This window comes from Chiloscyllium punctatum, chromosome 26 (assembly GCF_047496795.1).
Source record: "Chiloscyllium punctatum isolate Juve2018m chromosome 26, sChiPun1.3, whole genome shotgun sequence".
Taxonomy (NCBI): domain Eukaryota; kingdom Metazoa; phylum Chordata; class Chondrichthyes; order Orectolobiformes; family Hemiscylliidae; genus Chiloscyllium; species Chiloscyllium punctatum.
In genome coordinates, this window is record NC_092764.1 from 56,636,222 (window position 1) to 56,662,561 (window position 26,340).

The following is a 26,340-nucleotide window of genomic DNA, read 5'->3' on the forward strand; positions in this document are numbered from 1 at the left end:
GCCCATCTCCTGCGGCTCCACACAAAGGCCGCCTTGCTGATCTTTGAAGGGCCCTATTCTCTCCCTAGTTACCCTTCTGTCCTTAATATATTTGTAAAAACCCTTTGGATTCTCCTTAACCCTATTTGCCAAAGATATCTTATGTCCCCTTTTTGCCCTCCTGATATCTCTCTTAAGTATACTCCTACTGCCTTTATAGTCTCCTAAGGATTCACTCGCTCTATCCTGACATATGCTTCTTTCTTTTTCTTAACCAAACCCTCAATTTCTTTAATCATCCAGCATTCCCTAAATGCGCCATCCTTTCCTTTCACCTTAACAGAAGCATTCTCTGGACTCTCATTATCTCATTTCTGAAGGTTTCCCATTTTCCAGCCATCTCTTTACCTGCGAACATCTGCCCCCAATCAGCTTTTGAAAGTTCTTGCCTAATACCGTTAAAATTGGCCTTTCTCCAATTTAGGACTTTAACTTTTAGATCTGGTCTATCCTTTTCCATCACTATTTAAAAATGAATAGTGTCCCCCCCACTACCCCCGACACCCCAATGATCTGCCCTGCCTTATTTCCCAAGAGTAGGTCAAGTTTTGCACTCTCCCTAGTTGGAACATCCACATCTGAATCAGAAAATGTTCCTGCACACACTTAACAAATTCTTCTTGATCTAAACCCTTAACACTATGGCAGTCCCAGTCTATGTTTGGAAGGTTAAAATCCCCCTACCATAATCACCCTATTATTCTTACAGATAACTGAGATCTCCATACAAATTTGTTTCTCAATTTCCCTCTGACTATTAGGAGGCTATAATACAATCCCAATAAGATGATCATCCATTTCTTATTTCTCAGTTCTACCCAAATAACTTCCCTGGATTTATTTCCAGGAATATCCTCTGCCAGTACAGCTGTAATGCTATCCCTTATCAAAAACACCACCCACCCTCCTCTCTTGCCTCCCTTTCTATCCTTCCTATAGCATTTGTATCCTGGAACATTAAGTTGCCAGTTCTGTCCATCCCTGAGTCATGTTTCTGTAATTGCTTTGATATCCCAGTCCCATGTTCCTAACCATGTTCTGAGATCATCTGCCTTCACTGTTAGGCCTCCAGCATTGAAATAAAATGCAGTTTAATTTATCAGTCCTACCTTGTTCTCTGTGTTGTCCCTGCTTTCCTGACTGACTCGCCTTTGTTCTCAACTGTACTGGTCTCAGATTGATCTCCGTGGGTCCTACCGCGCTACCTTACTAGTTTAAATCCTCCCGAGCAGCTCTAGCAAATCTCCCTGCCAGTATATTAGTTCCCTTCAAATTTAGGTGCAATTCATCCTTCTTTGTACAGGTAATTCCTACCCCAAAAGAGATTCCAATAATCCAAAAATGTGAATCATTCTCCCATACACCAGCTCCTCAGCCACATATTTCACTGCTCTATCCTCCTACTCCTGCCGTCACTAGGTCAAAGCACTGGGAGTAATCCAGATATTACTACTCTCAAGGACCTCCTTTTTAAATTCCTGCCTGAATCTGTAATCTCCCTTCAGATTCTCAACCTTTTCCCTTCCTGTGTCATTGGTTCTAATGAGTACAATGACCTCCTGTAGGCCCCTCTCCCCCTTCAACACATTCTGCACCCTCTCTGAGACATCCTTGGCCCTGGCACCAGAGAAACAGCACACCATTCTGCTTTTTCGCTGCTGGCCACTGAAACGTCTGACTGTTCCTCGGACTAGAGTCCCCTAACACAATCAATCTCTTGTGCTGCTGAACAGAGGACTTGGAGTGCAGGTTCATAGCTCCTTGAAAGTATAGTCACAGGTAAATAGGATAGTGATGAAGGTATTTGGTTTGCTTTCTTTTAATCAATGAGAGTATTGAGTGCAGGAGTTGGGAGATCTGTTGAGGCCATACAGGACATTGCTTTTGAAATATTGCAGGCAATGCTGGTCTCCTATCAGAAGGATGTTGGGAAACTTGTAAGAATTAAGAAAAGATGTGCAAGGATGTTGCTAGCGTTGGAGGAATTTGAGCTATAGGGAGAGGTTGAATGGGTCTGTTTTCCCTGGAACATAGATGGCTCTGGCCTCTTCAATTTAATGAGGGCACATCTGTTCCCTAAGCATGGAATTTCCTCTCTAAGCCACTCCACTCAATTTATGTCACTCATTAAAACTTACACCTAACAAAAAAAACTGTGAATGCTGGAAATGGAAAAACTCAGCAGATCTGGCAGCATTCGTGGAAAAAGAACAGAATTAATGCTTCAGGTCTGGTGTCGCTTTTCTCTGAAGAAGGGTCACTGAACCCGAAACATAAGCTCTGTTTCTCTCCACAGACGCTGCCAGACATGCTGAGTTTTTTCAGCAATCTTTGTATTTGTTTCTACATCTAACAAATCTGTCCTAATACTGAATTAAGTTGGCTGTCTAATTTCGCTTTGCTGTGAAATAGCTTGAGAGCCTTTTCATTAAGTTAGTGTTTTTATAACTATAGGTTACGATGAAGAAATGCCACAAACTACGCACCTAAACACCAAACACCCCACCACAATACACATGCCTACAGCAGAGGTTACGCATGCGTATTCGCGGAAAGTATGTCGGCGAAACCAGCGCATGCTCAGTATTCAGTACGAGGAGTCGGCGCACGTACGGTTTCTATGGTTCCGCTGTGGGGAGGAGACGTTGGCACTACGCATGCTCGGTGTGTACGGTCAGCTGACTAGTCAGGTGGTGTGTAACAGCTGGGTTTCTGATCTCTGAGACAGCTTCTCGCTCTCCACTTCCGACATGGGTTCTTTTAACGAACTGTACTTCAATGTGGACAATGGCTATCTGGAGGGGCTAGTGAGAGGTTTTAAGGCCGGCATCTTGTCGCAGGGTGATTACCTGAACTTGGTGCAATGCGAGACCCTTGAAGGTGAGCGAGTGCTGGCTTCGGGCCTGGTTGATGTATAAGAGGGACAGGGGCCTGCTCCCAGCTCCAGAGTTATTCATTCGATTTACTGGCCCTCTGCACAAACAACACCCCTAGTGTCACCTGTAGTCTTTTTTTTACCCCTTGTTCAAAGTTTGCTAATAACTATTTGAAAGCCACAGGTAAATCTATTTCCTCACAGGCAGTACATTCCAGATCCTAATCAGGCAATTTTTTAAAAAAATGTTCATGTTATTTTGATTTGCCAGTCATTTCTCAGCCCTTTTGCCAATGGGAGTTTTACCCACTCTATAGGATTTCTCCTATGATTGTCAATGTCAAATCTGCTTTACCTTCTAGGAGCCTAACCCCACTTCTCAAATTTGTGCATGTGATTGAAATAGGAGGAGAAAGTGAGGACTGCAGATGCTGGAGATCAGAGCTGAAAATGTGTTGCTGGAAAAGCACAGCAGGTCAGGCAGCATCCAAGGAACAGGAGAACTGAAGAAGGGCTGATGCCTGAAACGTCAATTCTCCTGTTCCTTGGATGCTGCCTGACCTGTGCTTTTCCAGCAACACATTTTCAGCATGTGGTTAAAATACCCCATAATCTTATTGGCATCTTTAAAGCTCTCGCATCCTTCCTAAAATATGGTGTTCAGAAATAGATATGTTACTCTTAAGCTGAACCAGTGTTTTATAAAAGGGTTTAATGTCCTTGTTTTTGTATTGTTAGTCTTCAGTTGCCCTTGTTACTAGGTAAGGCAAGGATGACAATGGGAACAGGAGGCAGTTAATAAGGTTCTGATTAAGGCTATCAGTCTTGTCCAGGTAGAACAAACACCTTTTGCCTGAGGCTGAAAGTAAAGTCTACATGTATGGCTCCAGACCATTTTGCCAGCTTGGAGTCAGTCAGACCCCCTACTGTGATCTCCAGTCTCATTCTGTCAGTATGGCATGCAATCCATACTGCAGTGAGTCCTTTTAATAGTGGATCTTTAACCCTTGAGTTTCCAATATATCATTATAAGCAAGTAAGAATTGAACTTATTCTTTTGTGGTTCTCTGACTTTGTCAAGTAGATAGAGGAAAAACTTCCCATTGGTGAACAAGAAGGCATAGATATCAGCTCACTGGCAAAGGAAGCAATGCAGACATGAAGACAAACCTTTTGAGACAGCAAGATATGAGATCTGAAATGTGCTACCTGAGAATATGATGGAGACAAGTCCAATCAAGATGTTCAAGAGGAAATTGGACTATTTTTGAAAATGATGAAGCAGGTCTGTGAGGGGAGGAATTGATCCTATTATTTAACCCAATTAACTGCCTCTTCATGAGCCAGCAGATGGTTGATAGCCCAGACTTCCTTCTGCACTGTATTTTTCCTGGCCAATATGTGTCCCTCAATGAACAATATATTATAGATATAAATAGCTGATTTGATCATTGTCACATTGCTGATTATGGGAGCATTCTGTGCACAATTCTGCCGCCACAGTTTCGACAATGCAATAGTGACTACACTTCAAATAGTGGCTGCAAACTGTTCTCAAATGTGAGGTAGTCATGAAAAGTCATTTTTATACGCATATAGGGTCCCAATTTATATTGGATAACAAGGGCAGTTTTCTAATAACCTAATTAAAATGGGCAGCAAGCAGAGTAACAATGGAAAGTGGAGTGCAGATTTGGGTTAAGACATTTGAGTGCTAGTTTAGTTTTATCACTCAGTTCAAAGCTTCAGAGTACAGACATGTATGTGCCGACAACAGGGTGCTTTTGCATTGGCCCCAAAGTCTCTCACACAAATGATCATAACAAAAATGCAAGCGCTGTCTGACGAACTCTCTCAAACATACCCAGGCTGATTTTACCTTCATGTTTGTGCTCAGGAGACAATGTAAAAACAATGACTGCAGATGCTGAAAATCAAATACTGGTTTAGTGGTGCTGGAAGAGCACAGCAGTTCAGGCAGCATCCAACGAGCAGCGAAATCAACGTTTCGGGCAAAAGCCCTTCATCAGGAATAAAGGCAGTGAGCCTGAAGCGTGGAGAGATAAGCTAGAGGAGGGTGGGGGTGGGGAGAGAGTAGCATAGAGTACAATGGGTGAGTGGGGGAGGAGATGAAGGTGATAGGTCAAGGAGGAGAGGGTGGAGTGGATAGGTGGAAAAGAAGATAGGCAGGTCGGACAAATCAAGGAGGCAGTAACTGAGATGGAAGTTTGAAACTAGGATGAGGTGGGGGAAGGGGAAATGAGGAAGCTGTTGAAGTCCACATTGATGCCCTGGGGTTGAAGTGTTCCGAGGCGGAAGATGAGGCATTCTTCCTCCAGGCGTCTGGTGGTGAGGGAGCGGCGGTGAAGGAGGCCCAGGACCTCCATGTCCTCGGCAGAGTGGGAGGGGGAGTTGAAATGTTGGGCCATGGGGCGGTTTGGTTGATTGGTACGGGTGTCTCGGAGATGTTCCCTAAAGCGCTCTGCTAGGAGGCGCCCAGTCTCCCCAATGTAGAGGAGACCGCATCGGGAGCAACGGATACAATAAATGATATTGGTGGATGTGCAGGTGAAACTTTGATGGATGTGGAAGGCTCCTTTAGGGCCTTGGATAGAGGTGAGGGAGGAGGTGTGGGCACAGGTTTTACAGTTCCTGCGGTGGCAGGGGAAAGTGCCAGAATGGGAGGGTGGGTCGTAGGGGGGTGTGGACCTGACCAGGTAGTCACGGAGGGAACGGTCTTTGCGGAAGGCGGAAAGGGGTGGGGAGGGAAATATATCCCTGGTGGTGGGGTCTTTTTGGAGGTGGCGGAAATGTCGGTGGATGATTTGGTTGATGCGAAGGTTTGTAGGGTGGAAGGTGAGCACCAGGGGCGTTCTGTCCTTGTTACGGTTGGAGGGGTGGGGTCTGAGGGCGGAGGTGCGGGATGTGGACGAGATGCGTTGGAGGGCATCTTTAACGACGTGGGAAGGGAAATTGCGGTCTCTAAAGAAGGAGGCCATCTGGTGTGTCCTATGGTGGAACTGGTCCTCCTGGGAGCAGATACGGCGGAGGCGGAGAAATTGGGAATACGGGATGGCATTTTTGCAAGAGATAGGGTGGGAAGAGGTGTAATCCAGGTAGCAATGGGAGTCAGTGGGTTTGTAAAAAATGTCAGTGTCAAGTCGGTCGTCACTAATGGAGATGGAGAGGTCCAGGAAGGGGAGCGAGGTGTCAGAGATAGTCCAGGTAAATTTAAGGTCAGGGTGGAATGTGTTGGTGAAGTTGATGAATTGCTCAACCTCCTCGCGGGAGCACGAGGTGGCGCCAATGCAGTCATCAATGTAGCAGAGGAAGAGGTGGGGAGTGGTGCCGGTGTTATCGAACCCGGGTCGCAAGAATGGGAATCTTGCATGATACCACTACACCAGCGGCGCTCTTATCGAACCCGGGTCGCAAAAATGGGAATCTTGCATGATACCACTACACCAGCGGCGCTCTGGCAGCCCTCCAATCCCAACCTCACCATCAAGCCAGCGGATAAAGGGGGCGCAGTGGTAGTCTGGCGCACTGACCTCTACACCGCTGAAGCCAAACGCCAACTCGAGGACTCCTCTTCCTACTGCTCCCTCGACCATGACCCCACCCCCCATCACCAAACCATCATCTCCCAGACCATACAGAACCTCATCACCTCAGGAGACAATGCCAATTCTGCACCTTTGGATCCATAATACGGAGTTCATTCAGGCTACTTCGACATGAAAAGTAAAATAATTAATAGTCAAAGGCTGAATTTTCATCGGGAATTTATTTAAAGGAAAATTTCCAATGAACCTACAAGGGCTTTAATAGAAGAGGGGTTTTGTTTTCTCTTGTCAGTCCCAGGTCACCTCTGCAGGAGCTTCTTAAGGTAGAATCTGTAAATCCAACAATCTTAAGCTACTTCAATGATGATCTTCCTTCCCTTTATGATGAGGTCAAAGTGGAGATGTTCACTGGTCGCATATTGGTCAATGTGATTGGGGACTCCTCATACTGAAATGGTCCATGTCCATATGCTGCAAACCCTGGACAATGTCCATGCTATACTGCTGGTAACGGGCAGTAATTTCATGGCATATATGTCAGGCAATGACCATCTCCAACAAGAGAGAATCCAAATGTTGCCCTTTACTTACCATCATTGAATCCCTCACTATCAAAATCACAGAGGTCATCATTGACCAAAAAACTGATCTGGCCTAGCGATGTAAATAATATGGTTATTATGGAACTCCAAGGTAAGTAACTTGCATATTGGCATTATGTTACAGTTCCTTTTATTGTTGGTTGAAATCCTGGAATGCTATCCCCTAGTATCTGCATACTTCCATGCATTGCAGTGGTTCAAGAATTCAGCTTGTCACCATCACATCTGGGGCATCTAAGGATGGATAATGAGTGTGCTGGCCTAGCTAATAAAACCCACATCCCATGAATTAAGTTTAAAGTTGAGTTAAGCATGGTCTGCCTTGAAAATCTGTGCTTGCTTTCCCTCATCCACACTGTTAATTTTTGTTCTGGATTATCATTTCTAAAATCTTTCCCTTGCATAAATTAAACTGACTAGCTACTGGATTTAACCTTTTTCTATTGCATGTGAAAGACTTTTGGATTCCCTTTTTATGTTGCTTCCTCTCTCTCTTCTCACTTCCCCTCTGAACTTCCTATATTCATTTTAGTTCTCATTTATCCAGGATGTTGTCCTGTCTTTCCCATTAATGGGAATATACCTTGACTATACATGAGTCATCTCCATTGTTCAGTTATCACTTTGGTTGTGAAACTTTAGTTAGTTTGTCTGGGTAGATATGTTCTCAACCCAGTTAAACTGGTTTAACTTCAAATGTATTTTTACTCTAGATTGCTCCGTATCCCTTATCCATAACTAATTAAATCCCTGTGGTTGTATGATCTCTGTTCACCTACTGATTTATATTTGGTTCATTCACCAAAAGAGACATTGACTTCACGTTGCTGTTACTGGATCAGCAATCCACAAACCCCAGGATAATTCTCAGAATGTGGATTTCAATACCACCACTGGGAAATTTTGAACACCTTAATTAAATCTGGAATATAAGGCTCGTTTCATTCCCCAGAATTAGAGCTAGCAATGCCTCTCATTATATTAGAAATATAATGCTGTAGCAAATTTTCCTACACTCATTTCAGACTCTTTACCGTATAGCTATCCAACCTGTTAGGATAATTGGAGCCCCAATTGTATCCCTCCCCCATCATTCTATCACCCACCCTTACAGCTGCTAGGTTTTCCACTGCAAACTTACTCCCAGTATCTTTCTAGTGGTTGGCAACTGTTAGAATAATGACTTTTTCAACTCTAACACATGGATTCTGTCCTGATCTCTCCATGCCAGCCTTTCTGTAACTGAAATGGCAGAAGCACTGAATAGCTACTTTTCTCATTATATAGCGAAGTGAATATGACATTGAAATCAAAAAAGATACAAAGTATTTTATGGACGTAAAAAATCATTGAGTGGCACCTATTTCTTGGCTTAAAAATATTTTAGAATATAGTGCAATTTAAACAATATTGTAAGCTAAACTTTAAGCAGCACTCTTAATGGGGCCATACTTTACACGTGTAGCAAATTTTTTACTCTCACTTCCTGCTTCTAGAAATCTTATCTGATGTTGAAATTCAGAATTGTGACATCCATGTAATTGCTTTTGTGTTCCAAGCAGTGTTTAAATACAATTTATAAATGTAATTTAATTTGATTTCTTATGCTAAGTCATGAATTGGCATACAGAACAAAGTGTATGCAATTCTGTATTAGCAAATGTGTTTGAAAAGTGTCTTCAATGTAGTAACTTATCACGTGTACCACATATTGACATATTTAAGTCAGAAATTCTGGAGCCTTTCTGTCAAGACTGTTAATTGCTCTCATTGACGCTAATGGAAGGGTGAGTGGTCTTTGTCTGCACTTGATGTTTTGGATTTTATCCAAATTAGATGCAATAGTGCATTCAACCTTTTAAGTATGCCAATTAAAATGTTTGAACTTAAGAAATTCTGGAGAGTTCAGAATGTTGCCTTTTGCCAATGAATGTTTCAGATAATGGAATGCTGAGGATGCATCAGAAGACTCTTCGATAGAAGAATCAATTGCCCTTGGTGCTGTGAGGCTATCTTGCTGGTGTTGATTTGAGCATGCAACTATAAAAAAGTATTGTTTTTTAAAAAAAAGTATCTTCACTCTTGTTCCAGAACAAACAATTTGCAAGAGAAAAACACAACCATGAGAAATAGGAGCAGCAGTAGACACATCCATGCACTATCAAAAAAAAATCAGGTCAGAGGGCTTATGATGAATGATGCAAGTGGGATGCATTGGTTAGTGTAGATTTCAGGAGCATGTCATACAGTCGTGGAAACAGACCCTTTGGCCCAACTCAATCAGACCGACCAAGCTCCCTAAACTGAAGTAGTCCCATTGCTTGCATTTGGCCAATACGATCTAAATCTTTCCTATCCACGTACCTGTCCAAATGTGTTTTAAATATAGTAATTGTTCTCTCCTGTACCACTTCTTCTGGCAGCTTGTTCCATATACACACCACGCTCTGCGTGCAACAGTTGCTCCTCAGCTCCCTTTTAAATCCCTTCTGGCCCCCACCTGATGCCTCACCTTAAACCTCTAGTTTTGGACCTCCTACCCTGAGGAAAAGACCTTGGCTGTTTATCTTATTTATACCCGTCATGTTTTTACAAACCTCTATAAGGTCACCCCTTCAGCCTCCGTTGCTTCAGGGGAAATAAAGTCCCAGCCTATTCAACCTCCTTTTAACTCAAATCCTCCAGTCTCTGTATCATCCTTGTAATTTTTTGCACACTCTCCACTTTATTAAAAAGCCTTTCTAGAGTAGGACGACCAGAATTGTATGCAGTTTTGACACGTAATTCTAGTGAACAAGATTTCAAGGAAAATGCAGAGGAACTGATATTTTAACCAGCAACAAGCTAAATTTGGTTCTTTGTGGAAGTTCTCTGCTGGAAATAGATGATTTTCCATTTTCTGGTATCCAAAATAAAGGTTTGGATACAGAGTAGGGTGGTAATAATAAACAAGCACCTAATTATTCTAATTGAGTTTTCTAGCACTTGGTTCATCGTCTTGTATCCATAGCATTGCAAATACACTTCTAAATACGGCTTAAATGTTATGACCAGAATTTTGTCTGGTCATTGATTCCTTCACCAAGAGGAAAAGTTCCTTCCTGTCTCCCCTATCCAGACCCCGTATGTTATAATTGCAATCAGGTCATTCCTCAATTTTCTCTGCTCCAAGGAAAGCAATCCTAGAATATCCAATCTCTCTTTGTAAATAAAATACTCCATATTGAGCAACATCGAGAAGAATCTCCACCCTCTCCAGTGTGAATTTCAGACTTAAAAAAATACTACTGTAACCTGTACGGTACTACTATAACCTCCCTGTTATTAAATTCTTTCTCACCAAAAAAAAATCAAGTATCTCATTTACCACCTCAAATACTTTATCTAACTGTCCTGCTCGCTTAAGGGTCTGGTGGACATGCATACCGAAGTCCCTCTGATTCTCGGTGCTTCCCAGAGTCTTGCCATTTATCATGTACTCCCTTGCCGTGTGTGTTCTGCCCAAATGCATCACCTTACATTTATCTGAATTGAATTCAATTTGCCACTATCAGACTATCTAGATCTTCCTGTAATCTTAAGCTATCTTTTCTAGTTACCACCCCACCAATTTTTGTATAAGCCATAAATTTATTGATCAACTCTCCATTTAATTTTAAATCATTTATAACTACCACAGATGACAAGGGCAATGGTTTTCTATTTTACAACATGACTGCGTTTCAAAAACGGGTGCCTTGTGGTCATGAAAGGCAATAAATGCACATCTTTTTCTTCATGTAGGGAGTGTTAAGGGAAAAGTTGCAGCCTGCTGTGTTCTCTGTGCATGGATTGTCAAGGAATTGGCTGTTCAAAGATTGTGTTTTGTTGTACCTAAAAGAGACTTGTTTAAAAAGAAAACTGCAGAGCTGAACAGTACAAACTGTACAATATTATGTAGTGTGATTTAAATGTTTAACTTATGGAATGTGGAAAATGATTTCTTGTTGTCTGTCTTCCACGTTGTTTAGATTCTCAGGTTTGCAATTTATCAATCTGTATCAGTCTAAATTATTTGCCAGTTTTAAATTTTGTTAGAATGTTTATGATTACAATTAATTTCCTTATCTGCATTTTGTTTTTGCATTTGTACATGCATTTAGGTTGAACATCAGAATCTCATCCAAGAGGAGTTACTGATTAATTCCATTTAGGTGGTTGGCCGAATGTGCCTGCAATTATAGTCAGTGTGTTTCTGGCTGCGTTGTTATAATGAAAATACAACTTGAATCATGTTAGTAAGGTTTCTTAAACACTTATTTTTTGATAGCCTCAGGAAAAAAAGTGGAGGTATGCATACCCATAACTGGTTTGATTTGATGCAGAGTTACTGGCGTTGGACTGGGGTTGACAGTCAGAAGTCACATAACAACAGGGTATAGTCCAGTGGGTTTATTTGAAATTGCCAGCTTCCTGAGCTCTGCTCCATTGTCAGGTCGCAAGCTTCAAAAGCCTGTGATTTCAAATAAACCTGTTGGACTATAACCTGGCTAAGCACAGCTATATTTTTGACCATTAACCCCTGTTCTGTTTGTAGTGAGTTTTGAAAAGTGGTCTCCACCTCATTCTTTCAAATTCTAACCAATCTTGATATGTGTAGTGTTTGCCAGAATTTTCCTGGTTTCTGATTATTAGGACTTTATTTTATTGAGATGAATAATTAAATAGCCTATGTAAAGCTCAAAAATGCAGAAAGCAATAGTGCAGATCTTTATGCATGGGAAAGATGTAAAGAACAGCAAAGGGTAACAGTAAGAACTACTTGCAAGAAATAAAGAAGATTGCAAGGAATATCAAAAATATTAAAATAGGATGATGAGAATAGTCAGGAATCATGTGGATGCTTTAAAAACTAATAGGATTTTTAAATAGCAAATAGAGGGAGGTTGCAGATGCAATGTTAAATCATTGCTTTTCATCAACATTTGCAGTAAAGAAAAAACACATGGCAGACATTTAGGAAATTAATGTCAGATTAAGATTAATGAAGAATATAGTTCTAAAAGAGTGACAAGTTTCCAGGAAATGGGTGAGAGTATTGCGGATGTCTTAACTATACTCGCTAAAGGTTCTCAATTGAGAACCATTTCTTTATGTTGAAAGCTGCATGTTAAAGAACATGAGGTTACAATCTTAAAATTATAGACTAGTTGACCTAATCCTCCTTGGGAAATTGCTAGTCTGTAATTAAGGATGGCATTATTTAAACATTCAACTGATTAGAAAACCAGCTTGGATTTGTAAATAGTGGGTCATTGTCTGATGTCTATGATTAGTGTCCAGGTATGTAAGTCAGCTAATGTTGAAGCTTGTGGAAATGAGGGCAAATTATTTATCTGAACAGCAAAAAATAGAGGGGTGGAATCGTGGTTCATGAGCTTTTTTCATAAAAAGTTTAGTAATCATACCATCCTACTCAATATAAATTACATGAAAGTGCTGCATTTAAGACGGTGTCCGGTGTTTGGACAAAAATAGTTAACTACATGGAGGAATAATTTGAAGATTTGATCCCTGATATAAACTCACAGTTCAATAAAGGCATAGAGTAACTCTGCTGATGTTCTAAGGAAGGATATATTTGCCATAGTGCAAGAAAGGCTCACTGGATTATTTTGAGTTGAAATGGTTGTTCCTTGAAAAGTTATGTAGGATGGGTTTTTACTATCTACTTCAGAAGAATAAGGTGATTGCATTCAAAAGAGTGAGGTGACACAAGTTCCAACAGGGGCTTGATTAGGTAGATGCTGAAGGTTGTTTCCCCATTTGGTGATTTTAGAACTAGGAAGTGTCATTTCCAGAAAGTGGCTGTTCATTTAAATCTTAAAGAGAAGGTGCTTCACTTTGGATTTGAATCTTTAGAATTCTCCACCTTAGGATTATGAATATTCAAATGTTGAGTATTGTGACAATACTATGGCTTTTGAGGTGTATTTTATCCTTTTTTGGCGAGGTTGAGCCATAGGCACTGAGCTATCAGTTTTAAGCCAATAAAGTAAGCAGCTTGTGAGGCCTTGGTTTTTCATTGAATAGAAGCAGCATAAATGGGTGGAGTCAGGTTCCCACAGAGCCATGGTTTCAGCTTAGCTTTCAGTAGTTATTAGGGTTTTGAAGTTAGCTGTGGAAGCTGTTACATTCCTCTTTTACAGCTAAAGCTGGGGTTCTTTCTGCGACCAAAACTGCATTTGAGACATTGTGTTACTAATTTTACCTTTGCTGGAGCTGTGTTTATGGGACGTTATATTGGAACAGTTGCTGTAGTTAAATAATTGTTTTAAGTTTTGAAACCGATTCTTGTCTTTGTATTTCAACTGGAGTAAGAATAAAGTGTTTTGCTTAAAACCGAGTAATGTGACCAATTGAATGACATCTGAACACAGGACCTTACATATGCCTTTAAATAAGATAAAAGTTAGGGTCTAGGTTATCTCCTCGGTATGATTGTAGTGGAGTTGGTCTGGTCCATAATATACTTAAATGAGAGTTTCTTGTACTCTGCCAATTGAGATATGGATTTGGTTAGGCAAGTAAAGTTGAGGTCAGAGATCAGTGACATCTTATTGAGCAGTGGGACAGGATAGTGTGCTCCTCTTGTTTCTTGTGTCCTGGTGTTGACAGAGCAGTGTTGAATACCCTTGTAGAGTGCCTTTAATTGCATACATATACAATTGGCTCTCTGATCGCAACCAGTGCAAAGTTTAGATATTTTTAGATTAGATTACTTAGTGTGGAAACAGCCCCTTCGGCCCAGCAGGTCCACACTGATCTGCCAACACGCACCCACCCAGACCCATTCCCCTACATTTACTCCTGCACCTAACACAGGCAATTTAGCATAGCCAATTCACCTAACCTGCACACTTTTTGGACTGTGGGAGGAAACCAGAGCACCCGGAGGAAACCCACGCAGACACGGGGAGAATGTGCAAACTCCACACAGTCAGTCGCCTGAGGCGGGAATTGAGCCTGGGTCTCTGGTGCTGTGAGGCAGCAGTGCTAACCACTGTGCCACCGTGTTCACCAAATGAGTATATTTAAATATTACCAAGCTGAAAATGGGTTGCTAGGTTAATTTTGAAAAGCTTTCCAGAAGCATGTAAATTTCCTTCCCTTTAATTCATTTAGAATACTTGGTTGAATGAAAAACACTCCAAAATGGTTACTAACCAAATAAACCCACTTCAATTTCTGCAGTTTTTTAAAAAGGAATTAATTGCAACATAGTTGAAGATTCATTGTCAAGGCTGACAGCTATTTCAAGATTAAAACTGAGTGCAGTATAGATTTACAAGAACAGCATCTTGTCTTTGAGTTAAATTGGGAGGAGAAGTTACGCAACCTTGGAATTCTTGGGATTTAGAAGACAAAGGAGTGTTTTGATCAGAGTTTTACAAGATTTTAAACAAAACAGGGTATGTTGGGAGAAACTATTCCCCTTAATAACTGTTTAAGTTTAAAGAAAAAAAACATTTCAAATTGATAAATTAGGAGAAACAAAGGGTAGTAAAGTTTCTAAAATTCTGGTGCAACTCACCACGGTGGCACAATGGTTAGAACTGCTGCCTCAGCGCCAGAGACCCGGGTTCAATTCCCCGCCTCAGGCAACTCTGTGTGGAGTTTGCACATTCTCCCCGTGTCTGCTATGGGTTTCCTCTGGGTGCTCCGGTTTCCTCCCACAATGCAAAAATGTGCAGGTTAGGTGAATTGGCCAGGCTAAAATTGCCTGTAGTGTTAGGTGAAGGGGTAAATGTAAGGGAATGGGTCCGGGTGGGTTGCGCTTCAGTGGGTCGGTGTAGACTTGTTGGGCTGAAGGGCCTGTTTCCACACTGTAAGTAATCTTAAAAAAAACTACACATCCCTGGATGCTATGGGCAATTTAGTATAGTCAATCCACCTAACCTGCACATCTTTGGATCGTGGGAGGAAACCGGAGCACCTGACATCTTTGGGTTGGTGATGTCATTTCTTGTGGTGATGTCATTTCTTGTGGTGATGTCATTTCTTGTGGTGATGTCATTTCTTGTGGTGATGTCATTTCTTGTGGTGATGTCATCCATAAAATAGGATAGGAAATAGCACACGAGATAACATTGCAGGAAGTGACATCACCAACCCAAAGAAACCCAAACACCTAAATAGAAAGCAGGAATTTTCAGCATTGCTTCACCTGAGGCCCACTGAAGGTGTTACCTAGTGGGGTAACGAAACATCGGGAAATGAACCTTGCAACTCAGCAGGCAAAGCTACATCCAATGAATTCCAAATGAGGGTGATGTGCCCCTTGGAGGGGAACTTGCAGTGGTTTTGTTTTTATGCACCTGCTACCCTTATTCTTCTGGGTGGTAGTGGCTGCGGGTTTGAAAGATGCTGTTGAAGGAGCCTTAGTGAGTTATTGTCATGAATCTTGTAGCTGGAATATATTGTTTCTACTTTGTTAGTGGTGAAGGGAATGCAATCCATGCACAAAACAAATGGGGGCAATTTTTTACACTGGATGCCAGTGATATAACCAGCTTCATTAGGGGCACAACTAGTTCTGTAGCGCAAAAATTCAGGATTATTGCCAGAATGTTATAGCAGAATCTGTCTTCAGCTGTCTTGCTATGATGAGAATTGGCTGAAGACTTGCATCGGTGATGTTAGGGACCTATTGGCGAGATCAAAACCAACAATCCACTTGGGATTTCTGACTAAGAATGCTAATACTTCAGTCTTTTCATTTGCACTGATATATTGAGATTTAGAATACTGATGGAACCTCGCCTCATGTTAGTTTTATTGTCCTGCACCATTCATGAGTGAATATAGCAGGACTGCAGAGCTTGGATCTGACAACTGGTTGTGGGATCATTTAACCTTGTCACTTGTATGCTGCCTTCCTTGTTTGGCATGCAAGTAGTCCAAGTCAAAGTGTGGTGCTGGTAAAGCACATCAGGTAATGCAGTATCTGAGAAACAGGAGAGTCAACATTTCGGGCATAAACCATTCATCAGGAATGTGGAGGGAGAAGAGACCGGAGGTAAATGTGGATTGGGGCTGGGCGGAAGGTAGGTGGAAGGCAATTTTTGATTGGGAAGTGGGGAGGGTGGGGCAGATAAGTGGCAAGGAAGATGGGCAAGTCAAGAGGGCAGTGCCCAGTTAGAGGGTTGGATCTGAAATGGGAGTGGTGGAGGGGATATTTGGAAACTGGTGAAGTTGATGTGTGGCATTTGGTTCTCTGGTCCTGAGGCTGAAGGTGAAGTCTGTGTTTTGTCACCCTGTCCTTTGTACATTGGGTTGATTGCACAGTGAACTCTGAAGTACAGTAACCAATTTCATGGGGTTAGTAATTTTCTTTAAAAGCATAAGAATTGCTTGACAGGAATAATTAGGAGAAAGTGAGGACTGCAAATGCTGGAGATCAGAGCTGAAAAATGTGTTGCTGGAAAAGCACAGCAGGTCAGGCAGTATCCAAGGAGCAGGAGAATCGATGTTTCGGGCGTAAGCCCTTCAGGAATGAGGAAGGTATGCCAAGCAGGCTAAGATAAAAGGTAGGGAGGAGGGACTTGGGAGAAGGGCGTTAGGAATGCGATAGGTGGAAGGAGGTTAAGGTGAGGGTGATAGGCCGGAGAGGGGGTGGGGGCGGAGAGGTCAGGAAGAAGATTGCAGGTCAAGAAGGCAGTGCTGAGTCCGAGGGTTGGGACCGAGATAAGGTGGGGGGAGGAGAAATGAGGAAACTGGAGAAATCTGCATTTATCCCTTGTGGTTGGAGGGTTCCTAGGCGGAAGATGAGGCGCTCTTCCTCCAGGCGTCGTGTTGCCATGGTTTGGCGATGGAGGAGGCCAAGGACCTGCATGTCCTTACCGGAGTGGGAGGGGGAGTTAAAGTGTTCAGCCACGGGGTGGTTGGGTTGATTGGTGCGGGTGTCCCAGAGGTGTTCTCTGAAACATTCTGCAAGAAGGCGGTCTGTCTCCCCAGTGTAGAGGAGGCCACATCGGGTGCAGCGGATGCAGTAAATAATGTGTGTGGAGGTGCAGGTGAATTTGTAATGGATATGGAAGGATTCCTTGAGGGGAGAAGTGTGGGCGCAAGTTTTGCATTTCTTGCGGTTGCAGGGGAAGGTGCCGGGAGTGGAGGTTGGGTTGGTGGGGGGTGTGGACCTGACGAGGGAGTGGTCTTTCCAGAACGCTGATAGGGGAGGGAAATATATCCTTGGTGGTGGTGTCTGTTTGGATGTGGTGGGAATGACGAAGGATGATACAATGTATCTGCAGGTTGGTGGGGTGGTAGGTAAGGACCAGTGGGGTTCTGTCCTGGTGGCGATTGGAGGGGCGGGGTTCAAGGGCGGAGGAGCGAGAAGTGAAGAAGATGCGGTGGAGAGCATCGTCAACCACATCTGAGGGGAAATTGCGGCCTTTGAAGAAGGGTTATTCGGTATTGGAATTGGTCCTCCTGGGAGCAGATGCAGCGGAGGCGAAGGAATTGGGAATATGGGATGGCGTTTTTACAGGGGGCAGGGTGGGAGGAGGTGTAATCTAGGTAGCTGTGGGAGTCAGTCGGTTTATAGTAAATGTCTGTGTTGAGTCGGTTGCCCGAGATAGAAATGGAGAGGTCTAGGAAGGGGAGGGAGAAGTCTGAGGTGCTCCAGGTAAATTTGAGGTCGAGGTTGAAGGTGTTAGGAATAATTGTTTTGTATTAATACAGCTTATTAGAATGAGAAGTGGGAAAGGGGAGCAAAACTTTTGCTGTGGATCATTTGTTCCATTTAATAGTCATGCTATCTCTGTTTTTATAAAATTGATGCATTATGTTTGGCAGTTACGTTAAGTCTGTCTTATAACTACAGACTGCATTGAAACTTTTACAGCAATTAGCTGTTCTCCTGTTGCATTGATGATAAAGTGAAGATGCACTAACTTTCCCTCAATTGGTTTAGAAATACAGTAAGGCGTAAGGATCGAGACCTGTTATGTTCAGTTTCTGACTCTAACCTGTTGTAAAATAGTACGGTTGGGGAAATGACTGCCCAATTGAGGATAGGCACCACCTACTTTCTGCTTTCCCTTAATTTGAAGTTGTATTTTCATGTCATGCATGTAACATACACATGTTGCATATATGGCATCTACTTGTGGGTTTCTGCCATTTGTATTTGTCTCTAAACAAGTCAATTCTTAATCGATGGATATCCCACCAGGTAATGGGATCCAGAGTGCAGGATTTGACTGGGTTTTTTTCCCACTCCTTCTCAATCACTGTTATACCTCATTAAGATTGTGACTCAAAACTTGCCCATCAGCTCGCCTTATGCTATCAGCATTCTGAACACTTGGTAATAAGGTCCTCCAGTCATTGTGGTTGCAATGCCTTGAGAGCTTCAGTGCATCTTTTTTGAAGCATTTTCTTTGTTTTTATGTTGAGCATTAGCCATTTGAGAAAACCCAAAAAAGCATCCAAGCCATCAAAGTCGATTTTACAGGAGTTTGCCTGAATGCTTGTTGAGTTGGTTTCCAGAAGGATACTAGCATTTTTCTGGTTCTACCATTGAATCCAGAGAATGTGACAGCTTCAGTGATTGAACTTCACTGTTTTTAAGTGCAGTGATGCAGTCATTACCACTGATACAATCTAGGTCTCCCTGCAGTCCAAGAGTTTAGTGACAACCAACAGTGAAAGATGGCACCTGAGTATTGATGACTTCGTTGTAAGTTGGGTCTGGTGCTGGTGGCAGCAAAGCAGTAGCGGAAGGGCATCACCGTGACATCAAGGTGGGTCAAGCGGGGAGAGAAGTGACCCTGACTTCAGTGCATCTGGTGCAGGTGGTGAGGCAGTGTTAGAGGAGAATCAGCCCAGCTTCAAAACATGGCATTTGAAGAGTGGTGAGTTCAACATTTGGGTCTGGTGTTGACATTGGTGAGGCAGTGGAAGAGGGATAGCAGCACAGGTGTCATTAATGAGCTGGCTGAGGACTGACTGACCTTTAAGTTGAACCTTCCTCCTTTTTTTAAAAAAATTATTCAAAATGGCATTGGATCATGGTGACAGTGGAAAACCTTTTCACTATTTTACACTATTTTATTTTCTCACTGTACAAATCACGTAACAGTAATCTCATTCACTATTTTGTACAGTAAGTCTTGCAGCAGTACTTTTTAGAAGATTGAGCTACCAAAGCTGATCCAGTGTTTATCTCGACTGGGACCTTCTGAGATGGCCTGCAGGTGAAATATGGGAAATAATTGTCGTCTTCAACATAAATAAGTGGTGGAATGTTATGTTGACTAGATCTGGGTTAGTAAGTTTTTTTTAATTTGGTTGAGTTTTTTGAGCATGGAATGAACAGATTGATAGTGGTTTCCAAGCCTGGTGTAGTGTGAAAAATGACACTGCAGTTACCTGCATACTGTAAACCAGCATACTGTGTGTCAATAGTGGTCAGTTTAGTTTTGGCACAGAAGAGAGGTTGGAGTTATCCATCTTGATATTTAATGCGAACGCCACAGGGCAATTGATCTGAGTTGAAAAGCCACTAAGATAAGTTGTAAATATTATGGGTCTATTGCGCAACCTTGCTCGACATCCTGATCTATATTTTGGATCTTCCATTAAAGACAATTGCAGGCTTGAGGTTAACTTTGTGCCCTCATTGACTCTAAATTGAAAGGGAATTTGAGTGCAGGGTGGATTTATTACAGCATGTAAGGAAACTTTGTGCAGCTGCAGATTTAAATGCAGCAAACATGTCTACGTATTGGAAGAATACAAGGGGTGAGAGTTTATTAATGATTACATTGAAGTCCAGTATCTCATGTGTCTAAGCTGAGCCTAGGGGAGTTTGCATAGCTGCCCCAACTGTATGGGCGCACATGGTGTATTTGAAAGTGAGCTTAGTCATGTGGGTTACCATGTTCATGAATTGAATGAAAACTGATTTAGACTCCAATAGTACATTTTAGATAGCTTTGATATAGTGACCTGGAAGAAATGTGAATAGCTTTCTTGAGTAATATGTTAGTGGGTATGCTTGTAATGTCCGAAGGGCACATAGCCATGATATTGCTATTGATGTGTAGGTTTTCTATGGTCTTTGAAAGTGTAGGGATCCTCTACTGTATAAGTGGCAGGCTGAAACTGGTTCCAGCAACATTTCTTGACCAATTCATGTTGGTGAACCATTTTGGATAAATTATTATTTTCATGAAGTTGACTTCCTTGTCGTTCATTCCTGGTAAGTGCAAGGCCGAAAAAGTTTTGATCGACGTCTAAGTCCTATATTGCATGCAATTGTTGTCTATTTGGCCTGTAATTTCTAAGATGGAGAAAGATGGTTTGAAATGGTTGGAACAGTAAAGCATGCATCTGTCAATTAGTTTTAATCTTGTAGCCAACGAACTAGAATTCTGAAAACTTAAGACAGAAATGTGAATAACATAGTTGATGTACAAAGTTAAAAATCACACAACACCAGGTTATAGTCCAATAGGTTTAATTGGAAGCACACTAGCTTTTGGAGCTACGCTCCTTCATCAATCACTTGATGAGGGAACATCGCTCCGAAAGCTAGTGTGCTTCCAATTAGACCTGTTGGACTATAACCTGGTGTTGTGATTTTTAACTTTGTACACCCCAGTCCAACACCGGCATCTCCAAATCATAGTTGAGGATGGGCTGTTTGTTTAGAGGCAACGTCCTTGTGCACTACATAGAGCACCCCTCTGTAAATTGGGCAATGTTGTGAAATTTGGTGCTGCATTTCAATGCTGTCTCCTGACTTGTGTAATTCTCACAGCTGAAGTTAGTAACTTCCGTTATGCTCCACTATGAACCATGAAGACCGATAGGAACCTTCTGCTAAAAGCAGAATGTGATTCACCAAAGGAATGGGGTGTGGTTTTGTGTGTGATGGAATCAAAATGAAAAGCAGAGTTCATGGTTTGAAACTCTGAAGGCTTTAAAGTACCTAAGTGGAAAATGAGGTGCCGTTCCTCCATCTTCTGTTGAGTTTTGCTGGAACACTTCAGGTCTAGGACAAATAGTTAGCATGACAGCAAGACGGTGTTTCAAATTTTCTGACTACTATTTCTCCTGCAGCCAGTGCTGTTTGGGCTGATGTTTTGTCCTAGACAGTCTGTGCTTGCGTAAAGGTAATGACTCTAGAACTGAGGAATGAATTGGGAACCATTTTCAGATGTGAAATGTAATGAGGTTTGAAATGAATGCAGTAATTTTCTAACTTACTAAGAATCCTAATAGACCCATTTAAATTATTTGTAAAGTATCAAATGTAATATTGCTTTATTGAATATTTATTTTAAATTCTGGGATGAGCACTGTAGTTCCACTGGAAATAATAATTGTGCTTATCTTGAAATGTTACTGAATTCCACGCAGTTATTCAATCATTGTGCAAACGTTATCCTTCCTCCAGAGGGCAGGAGTGCTGTAGCTCAGTGCAACTAAAGTCAAATACTTGATAGATCGACAGTTATTTGTAAGTTCCAGGCACAAAAACTGCTTGTTTACTACCAGCATGCATTAAAAATAATTCTTCTGTTGTCAGTGATAGCATTCAACGTCAAGTTTGACTGCCTAGAATTTGAGCACAAAATGTAGGCTGCCAATTCAGTGCAGTACTATGATATTGATTCACTGGGCCAGGGGTTCTATCTTATGTGAGTGTACATAATTTAATCAGCCTATCTCTACATGTTACAACACAATTCTGGGGCAGATTCTGGCCTGAAAGTATGGAAGCTATTACCGTGCTGCAAGAACATTGAGTTGATGTAGAAATTCAGGTGGTGCTGGTTATAAAAGAAAATGAATTTCCTCACATTATAGCCAATATTTATCCCACAATTACCACTAAACTAAAATAGAATAGTTAGTCATTAATAGGTTGCTATTTGTGGAACCTCGTAAATTGAGTGGTTTTTACTACGAAAGTAACTATTATCCCAAATGTTTAATTGGTTCTAAATATTTTGGGGTATTCTGAAGATGTGAACATCTTCACATGTGAAGATGTGAAAAACGTATGCATGTTTTTCCCCCTCCCTTCTAGTTTATCCTGCAGTAAAATGTTACATAATTAATTATATGGTTGCATCTGGATTCCGAAGGTGATCAGGTCATCTTCAATGTCTGTCAAATCATGCAGCTGCATTTTGCTAAATGTACCATGATACATTATCCCTGCTGTAAAGCCATTTACATGTGCTCACGCAGTGCATTTTACAATATTAGAAATTGCTGTATGCCAAACCGTAAATGGGCAACAAAATTAATCTATCAACATTTGCTTAATAAAAGCAAGAAACTGAAAAGGTTGGACATCAGAACTAAAAATAGCAATATTTTCAAACATCCAGCAGATTTGTCAGTACCTGTGGGGGGTAAAATAGTTACCATTGCAAGTCCAATATAACTCTTCATAGTTTTTCACACACTTTGCTTTTATTGCACTGGTTTCTTGATACATCATTTGTCATTTATGACATCAAATTCAGTTGATTGAATTAATGTTTCACTGTAATGTAATTAACCTTTCGTTAGTACAGAACTTGAATTGCTGAAAAATAATTTTGTTGAAGGCTTTCAACTTCCACTCATCAATACATTTTGCAAGGATATAAATTCAATGGAAAAAACATCAACATTTATACTTGAGTATTGGATGGTCAATTGACATTGTTCCCTCAAATGTAGATGTATATCAAATCTCGGAAGATAAATTGTATATACTATTTACATTTCTTGAGGCCATAAAACTATTGATCTGGATCAACTGAATTTAGCTCTAAGTAGATCCCCTTTACACAAGGTAAAGGGTAATGGCTGTACACTGCTTGGTTAATAACTCTGAATGATAAGACTTGATAGCAATTAATTTTTCTCGATGGAATACTTATGTCCAAAAGTGTAAATGTATTCTTGAACATCTTTCTCTTTTCCGCTCTTGCCCTCCAGCCTCCCTACAAAGGTTTAAGAAAGAAATTCTGAATGCTCATAAGTATTAACATTGCTTCCAAATATATTTTCACACCCTTTACTTTTTGGGCTGTTTTTGGGCATTTATGCCCAACAGTTTTTCAGTGTTTAGAGGTAATATGTATTGGCTGCAAAGTCAGTTAGTTGAGAAATTTTTTAAAAAATTCTCCTATTTAAGCCCAACGGAACTACTGTGATGGCATTTGCTGCAGTGGCTGATTCTGTTGTATCCCTAAGTCTGAATTTCAAAACAGTTTGTCAGCTATGTTTCAAGTGGTAGTCGCCTCTGAGTCACAAGATTCCAAGTTCAATTCCCACTCCCGGATTTGAGCGCAAACGTCAAGGCTTGGTCATTGATTGCACTACTGACAACGTGCTGCAATGTCAGAGGTACGGTCTTTCAGAAACTTGAGGCCCTTCATCCTGCTTTGGGAAATGTAAAAGACTCCATTCTGCTCAAGAATTGCAGGGGAATTATCACCAATGACTTGACAATACTTTTCCCTCAGTCAAAGTCAAATCATTGACTTTGGTCGTTAGCACATTCGCATTTGTGAGAGTTTGCTGTGGCCGCACCATTTCTTGTATTAAAGCAGTGACCATGTTTCAAAAGTACTTCATTAGTTATAAAGTCTTTTGAGAGATCAGTAGTCATGAACAGTGCTATATAAATTTATTTTTATAATAGCTTGCTTTGTGTTCAAGGATAAGTGAAGGGGCAACAAAATAAAATGATCCCTTCAGATTTCAGTGGCATTTCTTGTCAGAATAACTCCAAAAGAAACTGTTTTAGACCAGTATGCTAAACCTGATTTACTAATAAAGTTCCAGAAAAAGTGGTGCTGCACTTGTTAATAGAACGTTGCTTGTCACTAGTTAAATTATTGTGAGCCAGTCTACATTTCAAATGGATTAATGACTATTATAAAATGAAAAAAGTAATTCAGTTTGCTCCAAATATGATTTTTATTTTTAATTTTTATTTGGGACGTTTAAAGCTGAGATTTTGTAGTGCATACTTTAATTTTATTTAATTCTCCAGGGAAATGGCAAAATTAAATCTTACAAGTACAGCACTTAGACAAGTGTTTAAGAACATACTGTTCTCGATGTTTAATATTCTTCAGTCAAGTACGTGACAGAAACCAAACTGAAAGCCTCTGAAGGAAATATATGCTTTTCTAATTGAAAATGGTATCCAGATGTTTGGAAAGCTGTTTTTTAAAACTTTCTTGGCCCTTGGAGCAGATTGTTTCTAGGTTCTGTGGGTCAATTGTAAATTTAGAAGGTAAGACTAATAGATGTGATTTTATCCGTATACATTTTCTAAACGATTGACAGGTCTTGGGAATTAAAACAAATTGAATTGAGCTTTAAATATTTGCATTTTATTCATTCTGTTCCAGTACTGCACTGCTCCAAGCTTCAGAGAAAATAGTGAGTGGGAGAGATTTTACACCAGGTAGCTGAAGTACGCTATTTCTAGTTGCGAAAGCCTAAAAGGGGTTCCAGTTCTGGAGCACACTTCAAAAAGGCGTGTGTTTTAATTAATGTTTCTCCTCTTATAATGCCGCCTTACTTTTCCAAGGTTGTAATTTCTGCTGTAGTTGCCATATTGAAGAGTTGTCCAAAATTCCATCAGACCATAACATACAGAAGCAGAATAGGTCATTTGGCCCATAGACTGCCATTCAATCAAGGCTGAGAAATTTCTCCACTCCATTCTCCTGCCTGCTCCCCGTGATCCTTGATTCCCTTACCAATCAGAATCTATCTGTTTCTGTCTTAAATACACTCAATGATTTGGCCTCCACAGCCTCTTGCAGTAATGAGTTCCACCTTCTGGCTGAAGAAATTCCTCTCAATCTCCATTCTAAAGGCTGGCCCTTCACTCTAAGGTTGTGCCCTCAGTTCCTAGTCTGTTCAACAAGTGGAAACACCATCTCTGCTTTCACTCTATAACCTGCTTCTCCATATTCTAAGTTTCAGTCAGTTTCAGTTCTTGTAAATACTTTTATTGATGCTAATTTTAATAGCAGTATGAGTATGAACAAGTCTCAATAAATTGTGTACGTATTACATTTTAAATATAGAAAAACATTCAAACGTACCTTTAAATATAATCAGACAAATGAGTGGAAATAGACTAAAGGTGAGGAGTAAGAGTTCAGAGGAAAATGGGCCAAGTGCTGGCAAATGGGACTAGGTTAGGTTGGGATATCTCGTTGGCATGGATGAGTTGGACCGAAGGGTCTGTTTCCATGCTGTGTATCTCTGACTCTAAAAGAATAAAATGCAGAAGAGGCAAGAGGGAGATAAAAGTATTTGCAAACAGAAGATCTGAGCGGGTTCTCTGGGAAACTGCAGGCATTCTTAATATAAGATCCCCAAAAATCTTCCTCTGCTGTGCTTTTTTAAATTTATCACCTTCACTGTTGACTTGGTTCATACTATGACAGCAATTATTGACTGATCTTGCAGTTTATCCAACTCCCCCTTCTCCATTTGTTATTTGACTACCTTATTTCACGGTTTGTGGTTCTCCTTAAGTCTGAAGTGAGTTTTGAACTTAAAACTGTTCTGTTGTTTACCAACTTTGTGGACCTTCTCTGCAAAGCTTAGATATTTTCTAGTGAATCTGTAACTATAATAGTTATGAAAGTGAAATGTGACAAAGTTTGTTCAAGGTTTCAGTTACAGTAGATTTGTCTGAAATTAACCATAGGATTAAACCTGAAATGGGTTGTCAACCTGATTAGTGCTTGCAAATATGTTCTCTCTCATCAAATTTGGTTGAAAATGGAGTGCTGCATCTTATAAACTTGCCATCAGTACTACTTTTAAAGCATTTTTATACCTCGGTGGGTTACTTGAAGACATTCTGACCCAGTTTCCTGTGAGGAAGTTAAAGTATTTATATTGTGAAATTAACTGGGTGAATGATTAGTTCTGTACTAACCATCAAATATTTTTCCCCTCGCAGCAGCCCCTCATTTCATGTGAAAGCTGTTTTGTATAAGTCTAGTCACCAGTAATGAGCAACATATTGCTTTATGCTCAAAGCCATGTTCTACTTAATGAATGAATTACATTAAAAGTTAAAGCCAAAAGTTACCAAAGTGCCACAATGCCCAGTTTTCAGTTTTGTTTTTGCAAATCCTGACCCTAGTCAAGTGCTGAAAAATTAATGTTACCAAAGAGATGATTTTCATTTGTATGTGACTTAATTGAAAGGATAGTTTTGGAAGAT

General features: G+C 40.9%; 1 protein-coding gene across 1 annotated transcript in view; it reads left to right on the forward strand.

Moving 5' to 3' along the window:
* The first annotated feature begins 2,704 nt into the window (after positions 1 to 2,704).
* Positions 2,705 to 26,340, forward strand: part of atp6v0d1 (ATPase H+ transporting V0 subunit d1) — a 37,304-nt gene continuing 13,668 nt past the window's right edge. The window contains exon 1 of the mRNA XM_072547466.1: positions 2,705 to 2,919. Coding sequence (XP_072403567.1) covers positions 2,790 to 2,919 — 130 coding nt within the window. The 5' untranslated portion in view covers positions 2,705 to 2,789. The remainder of the gene's footprint in view (positions 2,920 to 26,340) is intronic.